At 39.3% G+C, this 23129-nt stretch overlaps 1 protein-coding gene and 1 long non-coding RNA gene across 3 annotated transcripts in view; one reads left to right on the top strand and one right to left on the bottom strand.

Moving 5' to 3' along the window:
- Positions 1–23129, top strand: part of vps37a.S (vacuolar protein sorting 37 homolog A S homeolog) — a 52807-nt gene that overhangs the window by 15524 nt on the left and 14154 nt on the right. Inside the window, exons 8-13 of one of the 2 annotated variants that reach the window (XM_041572093.1) lie at positions 447–574; positions 2186–2244; positions 2325–2393; positions 2966–3109; positions 4837–4917; positions 6794–7003. In XM_041572093.1, coding sequence (XP_041428027.1) covers positions 447–574; positions 2186–2244; positions 2325–2393; positions 2966–3109; positions 4837–4914 — 478 coding nt within the window. In that variant the 3' untranslated portion in view covers positions 4915–4917; positions 6794–7003. 2 annotated transcript variants of the gene reach the window in all.
- Positions 20157–21078, bottom strand: LOC121399282. Its single transcript, XR_005964873.1, has 3 exons — positions 21069–21078; positions 20423–20424; positions 20157–20309 (listed from the first exon to the last, which is right to left on the bottom strand). It is a non-coding gene; the product is annotated as an uncharacterized LOC121399282 (long non-coding RNA).

Genomic DNA, 23129 nt, shown 5'->3' on the forward strand with positions numbered 1-23129 from the left:
TCTTGAGGTGCAGTAATGAGTGTATAGACCATCAACGCCACCTCCATTTGTCCAATATATAGTGAATAAAGTACCCCCCCTCTTGTAAATTATAAGGATATTATAAGTTACCGAGGAGTTTCAATTCCCTTTTATCTTTGTATATGTTTTCACTGCCCAATAGCCTAGTTTATTCTGCACAAGACGTATTTACTTATGACTATCTGTGCTTACATTAATGAGAGCCGCCATAATTGTTCTATCAAGATAATCTCACCCAGAATCTCTACTGAAACTCTGACACTTGCTTTCATTTATGTACCACACCACTGTTATTAAATTCTCTATTGTGTTCTTTAGAAATATGAAGTAACAGTGACTCTGTGGGCAATAAGACTCCTGAGTAGAACTCCTCTTCCTTCTCAAAGGGGAAGTAATGTATTTGATTGATTGTATTGCTTTTGTAGTGTCTCGCAGCTCTCAGAAATGTCAGATCAAGAGGATTTATTGTTGGAGCAGTTTGTGAATCTTCCGCAGTTGAAACAGGTCATTTCTGATAAAGAAGAGTTAGTGAGGAACATTGAGGAGATGGCAAGTATGTATGTTAATACAGTTACTATATGAAATAGGTATTTATTTCCTTGACTTAAACTTCACAACTGTAGCGCTGTTCCCAACAATGGCGGCTTAAAGGAAAACGATACCCCCGAACAATGTAGGTCTCTATAAAAAGATATTGTATCATATATAAAACCCTGCTTTGTGTAAATAAACCATTTTCGTAATAATATACTTTTCTAGTAGTATGTGCCATTGGGTAATCATAAATATGAATTTGCCATTTTAAAAAATAAGGGCCGCCCCCCTGGGATCATAGGATTCACGGTGCACACAAACAAACCATACATGTTAGGCCACATGAGCCAATTAACAGACAGAGTTCTGTCTTGTGCTTCCCACACTTCTTCCTGTTACATTTAGGGGCAGATTTATCAAAGGTCAAGGTGAATTTTCGAATGCAAAAAATTAAAATTTCGAGTTATTTTTTGTGTACTTCGACTAGGGAATAGTCCAAATTCGATTCAAATTTGAAATAAATTCTCATTCGAATATTGAAATTTATCATGTACTGTCTCTTTAAAAATTCGACTTTGACCATTCTCCCTCTAAAACCTGCCGAATTGCTGTTATAAAATATACGTAACTTTTTTACTTAATATAAGTAACTTTTAAAGGAGAACTAAATCCTAAAAATGAATATGCCATATTTTATATACTGAACTTATTGCACCAGCCTAAAGTTTCAGCTTGTCAATAGCAGCAACGATTCAGGACTTCAAACTTGTCACAGGGAGTCACCATCTTGGAAAGTGTCTGTGACACTCACATGCTCAGTGGGCTCTGAGCAGCTGTTGAGAAGCTAAGCTTAGGGGTCATCACAAATTAACTAGAAGAAAATGTAGCTGATGCTACAGGGCTGATTATTAAATTCTGATTCCAATGGTTTATGTGCTGCCATGTAGTAATTATCTGTATTAATTACTATTTCTATTCTATATGTACTGTGTATTGTGAGTGGGTCCCTAAGCTCAGTAAGTGACAGCAGCACAGAGCATGTGCAGTGAATCAGCAGAAAAGAAGATGGGGAGCTACTGGGGCATCTTTGGAGACACAGATCTTCCTTGGGCTGGTTCAAAAGCTTTAAAACATAATGTACAACATTTCTAGCTACTTCTTTAGTTAAGCTTTACTTCTCCTTTAAAGCATAAAAATATAACTATTTTAAAAACAGGTTCACTGTCTAGGGCTTGTGTTGAAAATACTTAATTCTTGGCAGCGATCAGTGCAGAAAAATTAAATGAACAGCACTTCCCACTTTCTCTGGTTCTTCAGAGCACTTGTAGTACGTGAAGGTAGTTAACAGTAACCATTAAACCCTTTATGTGGAGAACACTTCCTTATCTGTAAAGAAGACCAACTAGTTGCAGCCAGAGCAGCGGGAGAACCTGCTCTTCTCCCATCTCTTCCCTGTGCTCCGCCATCAAACCTTGAACCCCTGAGCGTATATATAAAATGGATAAAACTAGTATTTGCTCTGAGATGCTGAGATTGTAATTAAATAATTCTAGAACATAAGTTCATGAATATTACATGTGTATATTTTTGCTAAATATATATTTATTTAAATCCTATTTATTATTTATAGAAAGAAATCTTCAGATGGAGCCAATTCTGGAATTTAAACGACAAGCAATACTAGACAAAGTAAGTCCGTCTGGTTTTGGTTTGTGAACTAGTGGGTTTCGGTTTGGCTTTGCCTTTACATTGTGTATATTTTGTTGTAGTATGAACAGCTGATGCAGCTGAAGTCCTCATTTGAGAAGAAGTTGCAACGACAACATGAGTTGAGTGAGGTAAAGCTCTTTTCCTTTACGTATGTAGCATCTACATTGGGCCTATGGTAGCAGTAATGCTCCAGAATTATACTAAGGGGGTTATTTATTAAAGTCCGATTGCCAAAAATTTGAGGGTTTTTTTTTTATAAATTAGGATTATTCCTTCGATCGAACAATAAAATCCTTCGAATCGAAGGAATATCCTTTGATCAAAAAAAGTTAGCCAAGCCTATGGGGACCTTCCCCATAGACTAACATTGACTTCGGGAGCTTTTAGATGGCGAACTAGGGGGTCGAAGTTTTTTTTAAAGAGACAGTACTTCGACTATCGAATGGTCGAACGATTTTTACTTCGAATCCTTCGATTCGAAGTTGTAGCCGAAGTAGCCTATTCGATGGTCGAAGTAGCCCAAAAAAACCTGCAAAATTCGAAGTTTTTTTAACTTCGAATCCTTCACTCTAAGTTAGTGAATCGGCCCCCAAATGTAAGAACTTTCAGCTGCTGAGCTCATGTGTATAATAAATAGCATGAAGCACATTGTTGTGTTTTTTTTTATTTTTTTATGTCTCCCCCCCCCCCCCCCCCCCAGAGCTGCAGTTTGAGTGCTTTGCAGGCAAGATTAAAGGTCAGAGCGCATGAATCTGAAGAAGAATCTGACAAGATTGCAGATGAATTCCTTGAGGGCAAAATAGAAATCGACGAGTTCCTCGTTAACTTCATGGAGAAGAGAACGGTATGTCATTAATGTTCAGTGACACATAATAGAATTTCTATGAATGGTTGGAACATGAGGGATTGCAAGATACTATAATTACCAGTGTTAGACTGAAACTCCTCTCGTGCTGCTCCATATCTTCCCTATACTACACCAGGAGCCATTAGGACTTTCCTGTTTTTATTGTTTTCCTAATTACAGACCCTCCTGCCATTAATTCTCTCACAAGGAACCAGCATAGGGGAGGAATCTAGTAATGGTCTATAGGCTGATGTTACATAGGGGCATTGTCCACTGAATATGGCTGAACGTGTCAATGAATGTTCAAGCAGGAACAGGAACTTGTTCAACACTAGTTCAATGAATAGGCTGGTGCTGAACTTTAATCAAGAAACATTTCTTGAGCTAAACAAGGAAACTGAAGCTTACTCCATGGCTTGTCCTTGCACAGTAGGAACAGTAACACCAACAATTGAAAGTGTTTTAAAGTAATGAAAATATCATGTAGTGTTGCCCTGCACTGGTAAAACTGTGTTTGCTTCAATTGCAAAGATTTCACATTCTGCACAATTGAAATTGCTTTGCATTCGTATGACACATTTTCTGCCTTTACATTTGCTCAGTGATTCCATAAATGACCATTTAGCACAATTATTGCAAACACCTTAGAGTTTAGAAGAAGAAACACCTTATTTAAAGGGGAACTCCACAACAACATAACTTAAGCTTTTTAAAAAGTAAACATAATTTCAAGCAACTTTGCAATATACATCATTTAAAAACTATGCAGACTTTTCATGATTTTTAATGGTTTGGAACAGTTCCCTAAGCCTAGCCCCCTGCTCTCCTGCTGATCTCTCTGACTACTTTGCTGAGCTGGCTGACTACTGTTACTTTGTATCAACAGCCATCTGTCCTCAGCCTGTATCCTCCAAAGCCCACAATTCCCTGCACATGTGATTTGAATAAGGAAGAGAACATCCCAGTGCAATGCATTGTGGGTTATGTAGTTCCTGCATGCTGTCTGTAAGCTGTGGAGAAGTTGTTACAATTTGTAACATCAGTGTTTAGTCCCTCCTTCCCTGTCAAAATTTCAAATGATGCAGAAAGAGAAGAACTGTTACACAGCTGGATTTCATCATAGAAAATGGCATTTATTCATACTTTTTGAAGAAACGGGTAACTGTGATGGATATATTACGGGTTTCTGTATTATGTGGCCTCTTTATTACATTTTGGTTTGGAAGCCGGAGTTCCCCTTTAGGATAATAAAGAGAAGGTCGGTTACAGTGTATGTACATATATATATATATATGCTAGGGATGCACCAAATCCACTATTTTGGATTCGGCCGAACCCCCAAATCCTTTGTGAAAAGTTTTGGCCGAACAGAATCCGAATCCTAATTTGCATATGCAAATTAGAGGTCGGAAAGGAAAAACATTTTTTACTTCCTTGTTTTGTGACAAAAAATCGCTCAATTTCCCTCCCAGCCCTCAATTCGCATATGCAAATTAGGATTCGGATTTGGTTTGGCCGAATCGGAATCCTGGTGAAAAAGGAAGAATCCTGCCTTAATCGCGAACTGAATCCTGCATTCGGTACCTCCCTAATATATGCTGTATATATTTATACATTTACATGTGTAATTTCTTAGTTTTTCCACAGAAAAAAGGGAAGTCAAAGGATGTTGTGTTCATTGTTAGTGAATGACTTGCCGTATTTGTGTTTATTATACTCTGTAGTGTTGCCACAGTAGAAAAGCCAAAGAAGAAAAGCTTCAGCAAGTAATATCACTACACAGCCAATACCAAGCACCCTGATAGGTACTGTATCCTTCCGCTTTATTGCTTTCATGTGTGTCACCCTCTTTTATAAAGAATCCAATCTTTACCCTGTGCATCTCTACAGACTGTGCTCAAAGTGCATCAACCCACTGTTATTACAGTAATATCAGCAGTATACAACTGCAGGGGACAATTTGCTGGTAGGCCACATGTTAAAGAAGCCAAAATAAACGATGGGTTTTACTACCCAATCCCAGGTGCTCTCTCTTTTCAGGGTCGGACTGGGCCGGCTGGACACCAGGAAAAAACGGTGGGCCCGGATGGATGATAAAAAGTAGCAATAACAATACATTGTAACCTTACAGAGCATTTGTTTTTAGATGGGGTCAGCGACCCCCCTTTTGAAAGTTGGAAAGAGTCAGAAGCAGAAGAAAAAAACTATAAAATATAAATAATGAAGACCAAATGAAAAGTTTCCCGGAACGGACCATTCAATAACAAACTAAACATTAACTTAAAGGGGTTGTTCACCTTTAAATTAACTTTAAGTATGATGTAGAGAGGGGTATTCTGAGACAATTTGCAATTGGTTTTTTATTATTTAAGGTTTTTGAGTTATTTCACTTTTTAGTCGGCAGCTCTCCAGTTTGCCGTTTTTAGTAATCTGGTTGCTAGGGTTCAAATTCCCCTAGCAACCATGCATTGATTTGAATAAGAGACTGGAATATGAATAGGAAAGGGCCTGGATAGAAAGAGGAGTAATAAAAAGTAGCAATAACAATACATTTGTAGCCTTACAGAGCATTTGCTTTTTAGATGGGGTCAGCGACACCCGTTTAAAAGCTGCAAAGAGGCAGAAGAAAAAAGGCAAATAACTATAAAACCATAAATAATGAAGACCAATTGAAAAGTAGCTTAGAAATGGCCATTCTATATCATACTTAAAGTTACCTAAAAGGCGAACCACCCCTTTGATGGACTATGTCTGCCATCGATATGTTTTACCCAGAACCTATATATTCATGAAGTTGTAAGAGCACAGAGGTGCTTTGTGGTTATAGAAGGACAATCTGTGCATTTTCTCTGTTTCACCTGCAACATAAGGGGGGCACATTCCCTGAATTTTCTGAAAATTATGGGCAACACTATGGCTGGGATTAGTTTTTTTTGGGCAAAAGAAAAAAAAAATACGCTGCAAGGGAATCCATTACCCGGAGACGGGAACAAGAAATCTTGAGCCGTGCTCTCCCCTGACTGTTCCATTTGTCCCTTGTACAATGATTTTATCAGAATAATTAAATACATTTGGATTTTTTTTACCTACACACTCACATTTTGAAGTCCAGCAATATGGTGAGCCTTTAGGGTAAGGCCACACTGGGCGTTTTGGGGAGATTTGGTCGTCTGGCAACTAATTGCCTTGTCTTTGCAGCGACCAATCTCCCCAAACGCCTTCCCTGACTCTGCGCCGGATAAAATGAAAAACCGCCAGCGTTAATCACATTTGGTGATTCGTTTTCCGAATTTGACGGAAACTTCGTGGTGACTTCGGAGAATGAATCGCCGCGTGTGATTAGTGTTTTTTTTCTCATTTTAACTGGCGTAGAGTCAGGGAAGGCGTTTGGGGAGATTGGTCGCCGCAAAGACGAGGCGATTAGTTGCCAGGCGACCAAATCTCCTCAAAACGCCCAGTGTGGCCTAACCCTTAGGTGCACTTTTGATGAATAGTTTTTTTTGGGAGAAGTGGAAGGGCTTTTGCCATTATTCCAGCTCACATGAGCTTCAGTTTGTGGAGGATGCTGGGAGATTCCCATATGAGAGCAGCTGGTTGCCTGCCGGTGATAAATATGTAAATACTGAAATTTAGTGTCAGTCTTGTCAATGAACGATCATTTACTTTTTCTGTCTTTTTTAGATTGTTCTTCAAATGATGGGCGGAGTGATGAAACTGTAGCGCAACAGAAGCACTTTTTGTATTTACAAATGGAAAAAAAGTAGGAAGACTGAAATCATTATAACCTGCTCACACTTTAATATTAATAAGTGTTAATTACAAATCTAATTTATTTCCTGTTATACTGAAATGATTTCTTGCACTGACATTAAATAATCCATTTAACACAAAGAAGCCCCTTTTTTTTATTTTTTTTTTTGGACAAAAACATTCACTGGCCCCAGCTCCAATCAGGTTTGCACTAAATATGTTTGTCTGTGTCTAAGTATGGGACTTGTGATTTCTGTAACTTGGATCTTCATACCTTAAGTCTACTAGAAAATCATGAAAATATTAAATAACCCCATTGGGCTGGTTTTGCTTCCAATAAGGATTAATTATATCTTAATCGGGATACAATACAAGGTACTGTTTTATTATTACAGAGAAACAGGAAATCCTTTTAATACATTTGTATACCTGTACTAATATATAAACTAATATTTGTATACCTGTACAGGTATGGGACCTGTTATCCAGAATGCTCAGGACCTGGGGTTTTCCGGATAACGGATCTTTCCGTAATTTGGGTCTTCATGCCTTAAGTCTACTAGAAATTAATTTAAACATTAAATAAACCCAATAGGCTGGTTTTGCTTCCAATAAGGATTAATTATATCTTAGCTGGGATCAAGTACAACGTACTGTTTTATTATTACAGAGAAAAAGGAAATCATTTTTAAAAATTTGGATAAAATGGAGTCTATGTAAGACAGCCATTCCGTAATTCGGAGCTATCTGGATATCGAGTTTCCGGATAAGGGATCTAATACCTGTACTAATATTTAAACCAGTGGATCACCCCACCCATTTATACTGATGTAATGCAAAATGGCTAATGAAAATAATATACCATTGCTTTAACATTTATCTAATCAATTGAACCTATAGTAACCAATCAGCAGACAGTTTCTACTGCCTGTGGAGCTTTAAGGGATAATGAAAGTTCTAATCTATGGGAGATGTTTGGAGATCCCACAAAGATTGTAATGACTTACTTGATACCTCAGGCTAGTGCTCCGGGTCACAGAAACGGACACCACCCAGGGAACTAGCGAGCAAGCGATCCTCTACCTTCACTTGCACATTAGACTTTAATGGAGAACTAAACCCTAAAAATGAATATGGTTTAAAATGCCATATTTTATATACTGAACTTATTGCACCAGCCTAAAGTTTCAGCTTGTCAATAGCAGCAATGATCTTGTCACAGGGACTTCAAACTTGTCACAGGGGGTCACCATCTTGGAAAGTGTCTGTGACACTCACATGCTCAGTGGGCTCTGAGCAGCTGTTGAGAAGCTAAGCTTAGGGGTCGTCACTATTATCAAGTAGAAAATGAGTTTTGTCTGTCATACAAGCTGATGCTACAGGGCTGATTATTAAATGAGAATTCAACCTGTGGGGAAAAACCCTGGACCCCTTCCTCCTCCCCCCAGGCTAACTACCCCCCCCCCCGGGAAATGCCCCATACTCCATACTTACCCCTCCATTCAATCATCCAACATCAGAAGTTGATCAAGACTTCACTCCATTCATTTCTTGGTCCCATGGGTGCCATCTAGTGACTGTAACTATAATCACTATCACCTTTTCATAATTTAAAACAAATAAAAATATACATCATGCTTTTAGTGTCCAGTTTGCATAACCAGAAGAGCTCTGGGTCGCTATGAAGATTTTTTTGGTGTTGTTAAACCACTGACTTGAACCATGGGAAAAGGGGGTGTGGCCAAGATTTTAGCTGCCACGATACACGCTGCTGTTAATTGTGTCCCCCTTTTTGCATTTCAAATGTTGGTAAGTATAACACTATTCCCTACAGCAGACAGGCATTAACTGGTACACTTCATTTTTGTGGGCAGGGGCAGATTAAAAGAGCACCAGGCACTTTTGAAAGAATGGGATGTATTTGTTATAAACCATTAACGTACTGTAGACCTAAAACTGCAGATATCTTGGGGGAAAAACTTGTTAATGATAATGCACAATGCCAGGACTCTCCAACTCATTTCTCTTACCAATTGTCCCCTAACCCCTTAACACACATACAATAAGATAAAAGAGTTTATCGGTCGCCCTCCCTAAGATCCTGAGCGGCTATGGAATCCCTTGAGGTGTGGCCATCATTGTTATTAAAACACAATTCCATGTAAACAGCATTGGGCTTAACAGGCTGTACAATGTACATAAATATGTGATAGTTGCTTGTCCAACCAATGAGCACTTAGACAGTGTGGGAGTTAGTACAATTATAATACTTTCTATGCACCACTCATTTTTCAGAGGCACCTTTACATGTGCAACATCATACATACAATCACAAAATCACTACACTGGGCGGCAACACTTTGAAATAACGCCAGCTGGCTCTTCCATCCTTGTACTGGGCATTGGCCTCCATAAACACAAGTAGTGCTAACGTTTATTTCATTCTGTACACTGATCAGCCTGAGGCTACTATAGAAAGGCAAACAACATTGTATTAGGGGAACACGTGTGTAGTATCCAACTGCAGTAAGGGATAAGCAAATACTTCTTTCAATATATATTATGTTAACAAATAAAGTTAAAATCATTGAAAGTTGATTACAATTACATATGCTTTTCTATTGGAAAATGTTACATTTGCATTTACAACACTTTTTTAGCTGCATTTGTACCAGAAGAAATTTTGCTCTGCACAAAGATACGTTGGTTCTAACAATACAACAATACCATTCCCACTGTCTCACAATTGGTTGAATTAGCACATGATTACACATGTGAGCAGTAACGCCACGTCAAGGCTTCAACCCTGTTACTGTCCATTCACTCCGGGTGTAACATTCCTCAGGGGGTCTAATAATATTATAGCAACAGTCATTAAATAACATCATAAGAAAATAGTGAGGCTTACTCATGTCTGTGAAGTTTACCCTTTGCTCAGAATATTCTTAATAAACTTCTAGTTCATCTGCAGGAGGATAAAAAAAACCCCATGTACTGGGGGGAAAAAACCTTTCCTGGCATAGATGATTGGACTATAAGCATTAATATCAGGGTGTGGGTTCAACAGACATGTGTATGAAGGCAAAGCTGAATGTTAAATGTTAGACCCCCTTGCCCTCTTGTTACACCCTTGGCCTTTCATATCTCACATTCACTCGCACATTCACACACCATTCACTTCAACAATTAACTGTAACTATAATAATTATACTTACCCGTACCTGTAGGAAGGAAAATGTTAGTAAAAACGTGTAACAACTATATACATAGTATAAGGTCCTACGACAGGAAGGACAGAGGATTTTCCTCAGTTGGCATGAGAGGCTCCATTGGAGGCTGCAGGAAAAAAGAGAAAAACATTCTTTCAGCCAATATGATATGGAATATGCTAACATGTAATGATATTAATCCAGGGCTATATTTATATTTAATTATCATTCAGCAATCATGTACTTACTGCTCTTAGCAGGGAAGGGGGTGGTATTGTTTTCCTTTCCAGCTCCACCCAGTTGATGGAAGAGAAGTATGGGTGGTATTTTATATTCCCATGAACACCAAGGCGTTGATTTGGATCCTTCTCCAGGAGCTAGGAAATGAAAAATGCATATTTAACTCAACAGTTTTATTTCTTACCAGTTGCATTTAGAGCTCACTAGATTTTTCTGCATTTATGTATAAAAAGGGATCCCAATGGGGAATTAATTAAGTAATGTGGGGTTCAATGTTGAACACAACCTGTTAGTCCATCACATTCCTCACACTCACCTTTCTCAGAAGATCCTTTAGATCGTCATTCAGCCAACGAGGAATCCTGGGCTCATCATTGATGAAAGAGCTGATGACCTTCTCCCTGTCGTTGCCTTCATAAAAGGGGGAGTCCCCAGAAGCCATTTCACAGATGATGATTCCAAGCGAAAACCAATCCACTGCAGCATTGTATCTCTGCCTCTGCAGGACCTTGAAAACAAAGAGAATGATCAAAAAACATAGGAATGATCACCCCCTATGACATTCTGACCTTCCTACAATATTACAGGAACTGATCATATCGTTTTATTTGTGACACCCAACAACAAAAACAATTTACATTCAGGGGAGAGGCAGACGATTTAAAGTAGGAATAGATTTGAATCTTAGTTGGTTATTAGGACTAAATATTCATTTTCCAAAACATTTTGCCATGGCAAGTAAGGTTGTTCTTGAGATATAGAATGAGATCAAAGACAAAGGGATAGGAGATTTTTAGCTAGAATGTCCATCACTGGCAAATGAATAATAAAATACAGATCTATGCACAAATATAAATGGAGGTATGACCCTATATAAATCCCAATATACATTATTAGACAGCTACTAAAATATTAATTACATACCACAATTCTGATACCCCTATGTTTGGGAAGTTGTATTGTATATTGCTGTTATGGGCACATTCCTATATACTTATTAAGTGTGTTATGTAAATGCACTGGAATTGCACTGCTCACCTCTGGAGCCATGTACCCCACTGTCCCTGCTCGGCCACTGATGGTCTTGTCACCGAACATGTTTGGAACTGCCAGGCCGAAGTCTGATATTTTGATATGGCCGTCCTGGTCCAGCAGGATGTTGTCAGGCTTGAGATCTCTGTAATATAGAAAAAGGAGAGTATTTGTAGAAGTAGATAAGTTAAACCGATATAGAAAGAATCAAATTGAGGTTAGGGACAGGGGCAACTATAGAGGAGGCAGACCCTGCAGGTGCTGCTGGGGGACCCATGAGGTATAGGGGCCCCATGAGGCCTTTATTCATATACAATTTCAATAAATATTGGAGATACATTTTGAGGGCCTGAAAAAGAATTTGCTGTGGGGCCCAGTAATATCTAGCTACGCCGTTGGTTAGGGAGCAATGTAAAAGTGATCAGAATACAGATAACCAAACAGAAACCTTATAAAGATGAGATCTGGAGAAGCTATACTGACCGATGAACAATGCCGCAGTTGTGCAGGAACTCCAGGCCGCACACGATCTCCGCTGAATGGAAACTTTTGAACAAAAATAAAAAGTAAACAAAGCATAAAGATAATCAGCATTTATTCACTGGTGTTTGTCTCTTCTTTTATGCCAAAAACAGGTGCAATTCCTTTACAGCATTATTTTCAGTCCTTGCCATCTAACTGCCTTTTCCTAAAATCCATCCATATCACTTACAGCACTGCCTCTGGCTCCAGGCTCCCGTAGTAATCCAGGTGACGTGCAAGGCTGCCCCCACTGAGGTACTCCATCACCAGGAAAACATGACGCTGGTTATACAGACAAAGGAAAATGAGATTAAAACCCTGAAAGAGATGGAAAAAACACAATAAATGCCAATATTGTCTCAGTTTTGTACCTGAGCTTCAAAAGCCGCATAACCTTGGCACAGGAATGGGCTTTCATGAGGCATCATGAGCACACTGGCCTCTTTCCGGATGCTGCTGTATTTGCATTTAGGGCCCTTCTTTATCACCTTCATGGCCACGTGCTGGTTGGCAAATGTAGCCAACATAACCTAAGAAAGATAATTATAAAGATTACATAGCATAGAAATTAATCATGTCAGTTACAGAATAACTCTATCAAAACACAGAGTTACATTTGCAACCACTACTGGATGTTTTTAGCTTTTACAATAATAAAGTATCACTCACTTTGCCGAATCCTCCTTGCCCAAGAATGGAATGGAAGTCGTAGTTGTGGACATCCACTGGGCTCATTCCTGTGGGAAAAAGAGACACATACTGTATCATTTGTCTGTTGAGATAAACGTTTGTTCTATATGTCTCCAGTTAGTTAGGAAGTTGAAATGTGTTATGGTTGCCAGGGTCCAATTACCATTGAAATGGGAGGTGGTATAAATACACAAGCAACCTGTGACATTTAGGCTCTCACCCTACAGCAGGTTGTTATTTTGGCAATGTAGCACCATTGTTCATAAATAATCTCTGATATATTGAAATTGTGATATATTTTGTATATATTGTTAATATACATTAATACCCAATCTCTGCCTTTAACAATATATACAAAATATATCACAATTACGTAGACATGTTAATGGTAAATACAATCAATGTTACAAGGTGATTCCCCACTAATGATATCATGCAAACTGATGCACAGTAGGGAGTATTCAATGAAAAAGCAGTATTTGCTGCATACTGTAACGTGATGAGGGAGATCCCTGCTAGATAATAACATTTGCCTCCACATACAAAACAGCAGCCAAACTAATTCATATCTCAGCAAGACTATAAACAATAAATACAAATCTCTTAAAAGTAAATTGTGGCAACACAACAGGGGCCAGTGACAGTTTAACAGCTTTTCCCAGAGGGATGTCCCTTTACCTCTCTGTCTCTTCTCCATCTTCTCTTGGCGACGATCCTTTCTTCTTTTCTTCAATATCTGACCTTAATGCACCTCTGTCTCCTTCTCTCCCACTCCTAGAGGGCTCAGGTACAAATATCTCTCCAAAATTCAATGCTCTGTATCCGCTTTGAAAGCCAAAAAACTTGCGAGACTCTCACCAACACTCCTCTCTCACAAGCAGTCCCATCAAAAGACAGTTGGGCACATGCATGACATCATCACCTTGGGCTCATGCTGGAAGATACCATTGCAGCAGCGCAGGGGCACAGCTCAACAGTTACTACAGACACAGTTACACCTGTACCTGCAGTGGTTTCTGGTTGGAGCCATCTTGAGCAATTAGGGGGGTTGTGTGAGTTCAGAGGTTGGTTATTAGGGAGATTGTCCTTCAAAACAACTTCAGATGTTGCATGTAAGATGGTTTCATTGAATAATGATTTTTACATTATTTATATATTTATTAACATGTGTGTGGGAGGTGGTAAATATGAAGTGTGATTGCAGGTAAGAGAAAGAATTACCCCCGCTTCATATAACTTGTTCCTAAGGTACATGGATGGATCCTACAGTGAGGGATCTGCAGTATGTAGCACTTCAGCATTTGCTGCATTGAAATTCCCAGCAGTCTCTGAATGCCACTAACCACAGTACAACAATAGGAAATATGAATATGAAATACCACGGACTGCACAAGCCTCTTATGATATATACATTTATATACTTTATATTAAATATAATTTGTTTTCCTAGTCCATCCTGTAGGTCTTGTAGGATGGAGTTCAGCTCTCTGGAAGGAATTGGGATGTAATCTCTGTAATACAATAATAAGTCCATGGTCTGCTCACAGAATATTTACATTGATGTAAACACCTGCTTCCAAGCTTAGAATGATCTTAGATTTTCTAGACCCAAAACATACAATAAGTGCAAATGTAGTCAAATTATAAGGGTGATAGAAAATTCCCATGTGAAGCCGCCCAAAGCCCATTATACCCCCTTGTTTAACTTGAGTTCAATGAATTGCACTTGTGCCAGACATACTTTTTGCCTATTGTTCTTGGCAGGGGCAGATTGTAAATCTTGGGCCCTGGACTGTTCTCAAGATGTCGGCCCCCACCCCAACTACTCTTCCATTTCTGGCTACTGTAACATAGAGTTTGATAGGGTAATGTCCATGTTACAGACTGTAAGCAGAAAACATAGGGACCACTGCTGACTTTTTTTAGGGAGAGTACAAGCACAAGGGAGGAGCGACATGCTGTGATTAATAATAATATCCCTGGCTAATAATTATGGTAATTGGCAAGAGAACACACGTAACATAAGGGGGTTATTTTTTAAAGTCCAATTTTTAAAAGGGAAATCCATCTAAAACCTGCCAAGGTCATGTAGAAGTCAATGGCAGATGTTCCATTTACAACTGGCAGATATCAAGATCTGCACTGGGTTTCATACAAAAATTGAGTGTTTTTAAGCGTCAAATCCAAAACAAACCGCACAATTTGGATTTTTTTTCACGATTCGAGTCTTTTCCCCCCCACCAGATTTTTTTCAGTTAATTTATTGATAAATATGGATGGGAGTTTGGTCGAAGTGGTTTTAAGGAAATAGTGAGAATTTTTTAGATTTTAGTAAATAAGCCCCAAGTGTGTCAAGACAGTGCCTTGTGCTACTGAATGGCATGCTCATTGTTTTATAGATATAAATTGAGGCTCGTTGAAAAATCATTATGTATGATGTAATAGGAATGAATTATGAAAACACAATTTTAACGCTCCTAATTATTAGTTTAATACCAGAATATTGGTCAGGGAACAGGATTAGAGCATTATTAGAGAAGAGTGGACAGTAGCAACCCTATTATACTGCACAGTTACAGAAACGGGTAATGCCATTCCCAGCATATTATTGTATGACAGCAATAGACAGAGAGATCCCTAGCAGATTATTTTGTGACAGCAATAATGAATAGCATTCCTAGCACATTATACAGTAGGAGCACTAGGTAAGAGCAGCCAGAGGATGTTATACAGTGAGACTGGTGGGTAATAGAGTCCATCCACAGCACTTAATCAAGTGAAGGCATTTAGAACTGGCATGTCCTGCAATGAAAGCCATTGGATACTGCCACCCCAAGCTCATTATATACAGTGACAGACAGGGCATAATGATACTCCAAACATATTTATAATTAGAGGAAATAGTCACTGACACCCTAATCACATTATATACAGGCAGGGGTTACTGACTTTTTTTTAACTTCTGTTTTTCAAATGTGAAATTTTTCCCTCACCATCCCATTGTTTATTCCTCACTCCTACACACATGGGGGTCAATTTACTAATCGGTGAAAATTCACCAGGGACAGCTTTGCAGCCATCGCAACACTTCGCCAGGCAAAAATTTACTCAGACAACGCCAATTTACTAAAATGTGAAGTTGCGTCCAGGGAGTCGAACGCTGGCAAATTTTCTGTAGCGTTACTTCGGCAATGTGAGCAAATCAAAGAGAAGATGCGCAATCGTTCAATTATGCCTAGCGCAACTTTGTTAGAGGTCAATTTGCATAAGGTGGGAAATTTAAAGTTGAATGGACGTATATGTTGCAGCAAATACATTACGTTACACAAGTCCAGGGAACTTTAATAAAGACAATAGAGTTGTTATGATGCCCTACACATGAGCCCAGTGTATAGTTTATGTGCCATATGTTAGAAAATGTATGGGGGAACCCGGTTACCCAAAAAAATGGACCTTTGCAGGCTATCACTCTGAAAAAATGAAAAGATGCCAGCGTTTTTTGGACTTTTTCCACTAGAAAATATGATGTAAGTAACAGAAGAATGAGGAAGATCTATGCACTCCAATGCACTTGGTCTGGTCTGAGCTGGCGAAGGCAAGTCTGGCGAAAGAGGTAACGTTCAGTAAAATCCAAATCTTAGTGGATTCGCGGAGTAACGTCCATTGGCCTGAGCGAAAATGTGCCTAGTGATAGAGTGTGAATCCCTGCTAGTGTCTATCTCCTTGGCTAGCGAAGTAACACCTGCACCAATAAGTAAATCGGCAAAGTCCCCAAAAACTGTGACGATCTTCGCCAACTTTAGTCACTTTGCCCTTTAGTAAATCTGCCGCTAAGTGTGATGTAGAGGGTGATATTCTGAGACAATTTGCAAATGGCTTTCAATTTTAATTATTTCTGGTTTTTGAGTTATTTCGCTTTTTATTCAGCAGCTCTCCAGGTTTGCAACCTCAGTAATCTGGTTGCTAGGGTCCAAATAACCCTAGCAACCATGCATTGATTTGAATAAGAGACAAGGAGAGGCCTGAATAGAAAGATGAGTAAGAAAAAGTATCAATAACAATAAATGTGTAGCCTTACAGAGCATTTGACCAAGTTGCCATTCTATACTAAAAGTTAACTCAAAACTGAACCACTCCTTTATGCTTCTGTGCTTGGAAACTTTATCTTTAAAAAAATAATCCAGTAGAGTACCAACAGTACTACAACAATTTGCTGGAATTCTGAGCTGTTAAAGTGCTACTCACACCAAGGACTGAGTTTTCTCACAGCCGGTGCTCTGTGAGGAGTTGAGTCAATATTAGCAGTTCATAAGATACTCATATTGATAACATTTCTGTATTTACATTTGTTAAGAAGTCAGTGTCGCTTTAAGGGCTTCAGTTTAGCACACGGGCAGATTCGGGGAGATGTAGTCGCCTGGCGACTAATCGCCTCTTCTTCGGGGCGATAATCTCCCCGAACTGCCTTTGAACTGCACTCACGGCGCTTCGATTTCAGAAGTCATCCGAAGTTTCCTTGAGAGGCAACTTCGGGCGACTTCGGAAATTGAAGAGCCGCGAGTGCATTGCCACGGGCGATTTTTCAATTTAGAAGGCAGGGGGAAGGCAGTTCGGGGAGATTTTTGCCCCTAAGAAGAGCAATTTCAGAGAATCTGTTTCACATAAAGCTGAAATATTTCACATAGCTGTAATAAAACCCTCTGAAATGGGATGTTCTCCTTCCAAAAACTTTTTTCCAGTTTGGTTGTTCCCCAGAAATGAAGACCTTTTTTCAATTACTTTCTATTATTTATTTTTTACTGTTTTTCCAAAATCTAAGTTTAAAGGTGAATGTGTCTCTGGTGTTTCAGTCTGGCAAGTCAGTAATCCAGGTGCAGATTCTGAACTGTTACAACTTTGCAACATTTAGTTGATCCATTTCTCAGCAGCATCTCTGGAGTATTAGCAACTATTGTATCAATTCTAACAGTTGCCTGTAGTGAAACCCAGAGATTCTGCTCAGCAGGGACAAAGATGAAATGGATCAACTAAAAGTGGCCATACACAGGTAGATCTGCTCGTTTTGGCGATGTCCGATGAGCTGATCACTCTCCGATATGCCCACATGAAGGCAGTACAGGCGGTTGGATCACAGGACCACATCAACGGACAGATGTGGCCGCAATCCGACGGGATTTTTTAACCTGCCCGATCAACATCTTCCCGACTTTCAGCCAGATATCGATCGCGGATGCCCGTCGGATGGCCCCACACACGGGCCAATAAACTGCAGACTTGGTCTGTCGGCAGCTTTTATCAGCCTGTGTAATGGGGGCCTTTAATGTATCAATTTAGAACAGTTTACAGGGTCGGCGACCCACCCCCCTCGCAGAGCTGCTTTAGAAGATGAAAATGACAATTTACACTTAAATATTAGAAAAATTGTGACACGTAGAAAATAGAAAGCAATTGGATAAAGTCATTTCTGATGATCTGTCTGAAAACAACTAGTTGTTTTGAGAACAGGGAAATAGCAGAAAATCTCAATCTCAACAGACACTCCCATATAAAAATTCTCAATTGTTTATTTCTATTTTACCAATGTTCAACGTTTCGGTCCTTGTTAGGAACTTTCTCAAGGATGATACAAAAATATTTTAGCCAATCTTAAATAGCATAACAAATTCAAACTCTCGAATCGGTGCTTGTCATCCAAACCTTGTTAGTTAAGTGATTTAACCCATTGTGACCATCTTCACCCGAGTGCCATAAAAATATTTTTTACCCTGATAGTGTTACCTTTATAAACACTCATCGCATGTACATCATAAATACCATAAATTAGTGTGTAAAAACGTGATAAAAAACGGTGTAAAGGTTATGTGTACTTGTAAAATTAATTTTGTCCACAAGATGTCACCGGTGTGTTTCATTAGCTCGTGTTCCAGTGCTCATTTAACACATGGATTTTAAATGAGAAAATTTAATTTGGAGAATTTGAATTTGTTATGCTATTTAAGATTGGCTAGAATATTTTTGTATCATCCTTGAGAAAGTTCCTAACAAGGACCGAAACAATGGACATTGGTACAATAGAAATAAACAATTGAGAATTTTTACATGGGAGTGCCAGTTCTCTTGAATACAATGATGGAATCTGGAATATACTGTATTTATACGCGCTAGGATTCATTTGGAGGGGTTGAACTTGATGGACCTTGGTCTTTTTGCAACCCAACTTTACTATGTAACTATGCAACACTCCATATTGTAATTGATCTGTAAGAAAAGATTGGTTGGTCTATGGCCAGCTTTAATTTGCCAACCTGAATACATAACCCAGTTAGCTGGCAGGATTCGGAGTAAAAGTAGATTTGAGACTCAGGGCCGTAACTAGGATAAGACAGAAGAGGCACCTGCCTAGAGAATGCTGATAGGGGGCACTGGCAGGTACTTGTTAAAAGGTCTTCTGCTTACCTCTAGTCCATGTTTGCTCCTCTCTGTAGCTCTTTCTTCTCCCCCCTGTTGCAGCGAACATGCGCGGTCAGTAAGCATCGTGGCCAGCCTGGTTACCTAGGGCACCCGATGGACTTGGCCCAGCCCTGTTTAGACTGGCCCACAAGCCCAGCCCTATCAGATTCTCTATCCATACTGTGTAGCAAAATCATACACCGACATGGCCCCACAAATCTCTTGTACTTTTACAACATCCATAAAAGATATTAAAGGGATACTGTCATGGGAATAAAATTTTTTTTTTTCAAAATGCAATAGTTAATACTGCTGCTCCAGCAGAATTCTACACTGATTTTTTTATATTTAATTTTGAAATCTGACTTGGGGCTAGATATATTGTCAGTTTCCTAGCTGCCCCAGTCATGTGACTCTGATAAACTTCAGTCACTGCTGTACTGCAAGTTGGAGTGATATCATCACCCTCCTTCCCCCCCCCCCAGCAGTCTAAAGCTGGCCATAGACGCAAAGATCCAATAGTACGAATCCTCGATTCGTACGATTTTCGGACCGTGTCTGGAGAGTTCCGACATTTTACATCCCATGGAGATCAGTCGTTTGGTCGATCGGACAGGTTAAAAGATTTCTGTCGGCTGCCGATAATATCTCTGCATGTATTGCCGAACATACAATTTAAGTGGGAGACTGTCACCAGCTTTGTCGGACATAACTTTTGTACGATTGCGGTCAGGGGCAGAACATCGGCTCATCTGTTCTTTTACTACTTTATTTTATCTGAAAAGTTAGTGGCAGGTTGGGAGATGGGGAAGTCAATGGGAAGGTAACCAGATAACAGCTCCCTAACACAAGATAACAGCTGCCTGGTAGATCTAAGAACAGCACTCAATAGTAAAATCCAGGTCCCACTGAGACACATTCAGTTACATTGAGTATGAGAAACAACAGCCTGCCAGAAAGCAGTTACATTCTAAAGTGCTGGCTCTCTCTGAAAGCACATGACCAGGCAAAATTACCAGAGATGGCGCCTACACGCCAATATTACAACTAAAAAAAAAATACACTTGCTTGTTCAGGAATTACATTTTATATGGTAGAGTGAATTATTTGCAGTGTAAACGGTGTAATTTAGAAATAAAAATGACATCATAAAAATTATGACACAATCCCTTTAATTAGGCAAATTTGAGGAATAGAGCATTGGAGAAGAAATTGGGTCTTTATTATACACAAAAAGGTGCACTGACATTTTCTACTATATACATACAGTATTTACATTGGTCCAACTACACATTCAATAAATACTTTATATATTCTCACCTATATATAGATATATATATATATAATATTCACAAAACAATATATACAGTGCAATGACGTGGGTTTTATTTAGCACATAAAACTGAATATAGATAACCACTTACTTAAAGCTTGTGCAAAAAATGATGAATTTAACAAAACAAAAACACAAGGTGGCAACTGAATGTTTTGTCACCCCCAGGTCACCCCATGAATGAGAATTTTACTGGCATCCATTGTGGCTCATTTTTTGCACTAACTCGCTTAAAGAGGACATATATCCTGCCATATAACAATGTCAATTTGCTCAGAATGTTGTTCTAAACTGTACATTATTCTTTACTTTGTGTTGAATGTGACAGGAGTGTTTGAACCAAACAGGGAAGGGCCAGGAAATAATTTTTGCATCTTCTCGACATTCTGCCAGGCCAAATAGCATGGGACGCTCATGTATAGATAATGTGGATATCATGAAATATATTTTAAAAAAATTTAAGTTGCAGAAGTGCATTTATGCCCCACCCCTTTGTCACTGGTGGGATAGTGGTTCCTGGATTCTACATCTCCAACCCCATCAGAACATGTTGAAGTTGAGCTCAGGCTACAAAAGTCCTTTCTCAACCTTAGACGTGGTCAGGCCTGGATTGAGATTGGGCAGGTGAGGGTGGGTGCAAGTAGGAAACTGTCCAACTCACGTATCTCTATTAGGAAGATATTCTTTGGGTAAAATGTCAGATATTTGTGTGCATTAACAGGGTTGTAACACTGGAAAATTCCTGGAGATACCTAATGAGTTGTGCCAACCATTTACACAGCAGTTAAGACACACGTTTATACGTGATGTGACTAGATTCTTGCTTAGTACCATAACATGTGACTTTGCCTATTTTCCCGCACAATCCATTGAATGTAGCATGTATTATAAAAGCCTTTGGTATGCTTCTAACCAGTAGTCTCCATACAGTACAACCTGAGACTTTGTGGGGGCCTGGATTCCGGGAAGAAGTAAGCCCCAAGAACCCACATTCACCCCAACCTCTTCCATTCTCCAGTGTTCCTGCCTGAGCCAAGCCATGAAAGCAAGGTTTGGGGGAGAGGGTCCTACAGGTGTTTCTTGGTGGGGCTCTGGCTGAAACTTTACCCTATTGGCAATACCCACAGAGAAATCTAAGAGGCAATCCATCTCCAGATACAGGGTACTCTGACATAGGGATGATGGTGCTGCCATAACTATTGCACTTTTGTAGGTATCCCATGGGCACATTCCACCACAAAGGCAATTGTTCTACCAGCCAGGCCTCTGTGAAGTGAATCTCCTTCCGCCCTCTCCAGGAAACAGATGAACCTCAGATTGTTGAGGTGGAGCCTGTTTTCGAAGTCATCGGATTTCGATGTACAGGCTGAGATTGTCTGGTTGAGGTGTTGTACCCAGTCCGGGAGTGGATGACATAGATCTTCCACCGAGCTGACTCGCTGTTCTAACGCGGCTGTCCTCTCCCACAACATTTGTAGGTCCTGCTTTATGATAGAGAGCTCAATTTTAGTTTTCCTCGGTCTTAGAGCATTTTAGAAGCCCGTGTCTCCATAACTAGGGCTTGGTCTTGATTGGCCATTTTGATCACTGTGGGCCTCTCTGGCCTACTTCTACAATCCAGCTTCTGCCTCCGATGCCTTCTTTTAAGCTCTAGTTTGCCCCATGAGTGATCTTTGGGGTAAAGGCTCCCAAAGGAGTTCACTTGGCTCCATTGTTAAGTAGGGTTTTACGGTATATTTCAGGATTTTGTAGACCAAGATGAGGAGCTCTCTGTAGGTGCCGACCCTCCACACACCATTGTGCACTATAAACACAAATGTCTGGATTGCTCCTAAGCATCATGGAGTATCAGCAGCTCAAACAATACATCTCATAGCAGCTAAAGTGGATTTTATAAAGTCTTAGGTTACAACATAAAGTGGATTTTATAAAGTCTTAGGTTACAACATTCCTTTGATTTGAAGGGTACAAGGAGCTATATAAGATTCAGGAGATAGTTACTAAGTTACTAATATCTTACACTAACACACAAAGTGAATAAATAAATGGTAGTGTTTGCAGGATTGAATAGAACTGGCAAACACTCATATTCACTATTCAATATTATAACAGTTGTACAGTTTTTCATAAACGCTAAAATATGGCATTTGGTAGGAAATGAACAACAATTGTCTGTGGCGGCGAGGATTTCATTCTGCTGTACCCCACTGGTTTCAATGCGCATTCACATATGAAGCAGGTTATTATCATGGGGGGGGAGAGTATATTAATCAGGGAGCCACTGCTAAAGGCCAATTTGTTGGAAATGATCTTATAATGCTGCTTCTTCTATAGATAATTCACATTTTATACTGGGAAGTTCCACAAGCAAGTAAAGATATAAAGGGTATACGATTTGTGCCAATATCTATTGAACAAGACAAGTCAAGTTAAATATATCTAATATAAAATGTGAATTTTCATATTTAATATGTTTGCTGTAAACGATGTTTGCTCCTGAAATTGTCTGTGGCAAAAGCTATGGAAACAATAATGTTCTCTTCAATGAAATGCAAAACCTGATTTCTTGTAACTCTTGTGTCCTGTGAATAGCCATAATAATTGTGTTAATTACAGGACCAAGCAATGACAGGAGCTCAGCAGTTCTAATATTTTAGCAGTTAAAGGGGATGTAAAGTCCTTTGCTTGTTTCCCACAAACAAAGTGGAGAGTAGGGGCTTAGATTTTGTTTAAAAATGTAATTAATGTATATTGAATATAGGTTTCTTTTCAGCAGACCCTAAAAATTAAC

Source organism: Xenopus laevis, chromosome 1S, assembly GCF_017654675.1.
Source record: "Xenopus laevis strain J_2021 chromosome 1S, Xenopus_laevis_v10.1, whole genome shotgun sequence".
In the NCBI taxonomy this organism is placed as follows: domain Eukaryota; kingdom Metazoa; phylum Chordata; class Amphibia; order Anura; family Pipidae; genus Xenopus; species Xenopus laevis.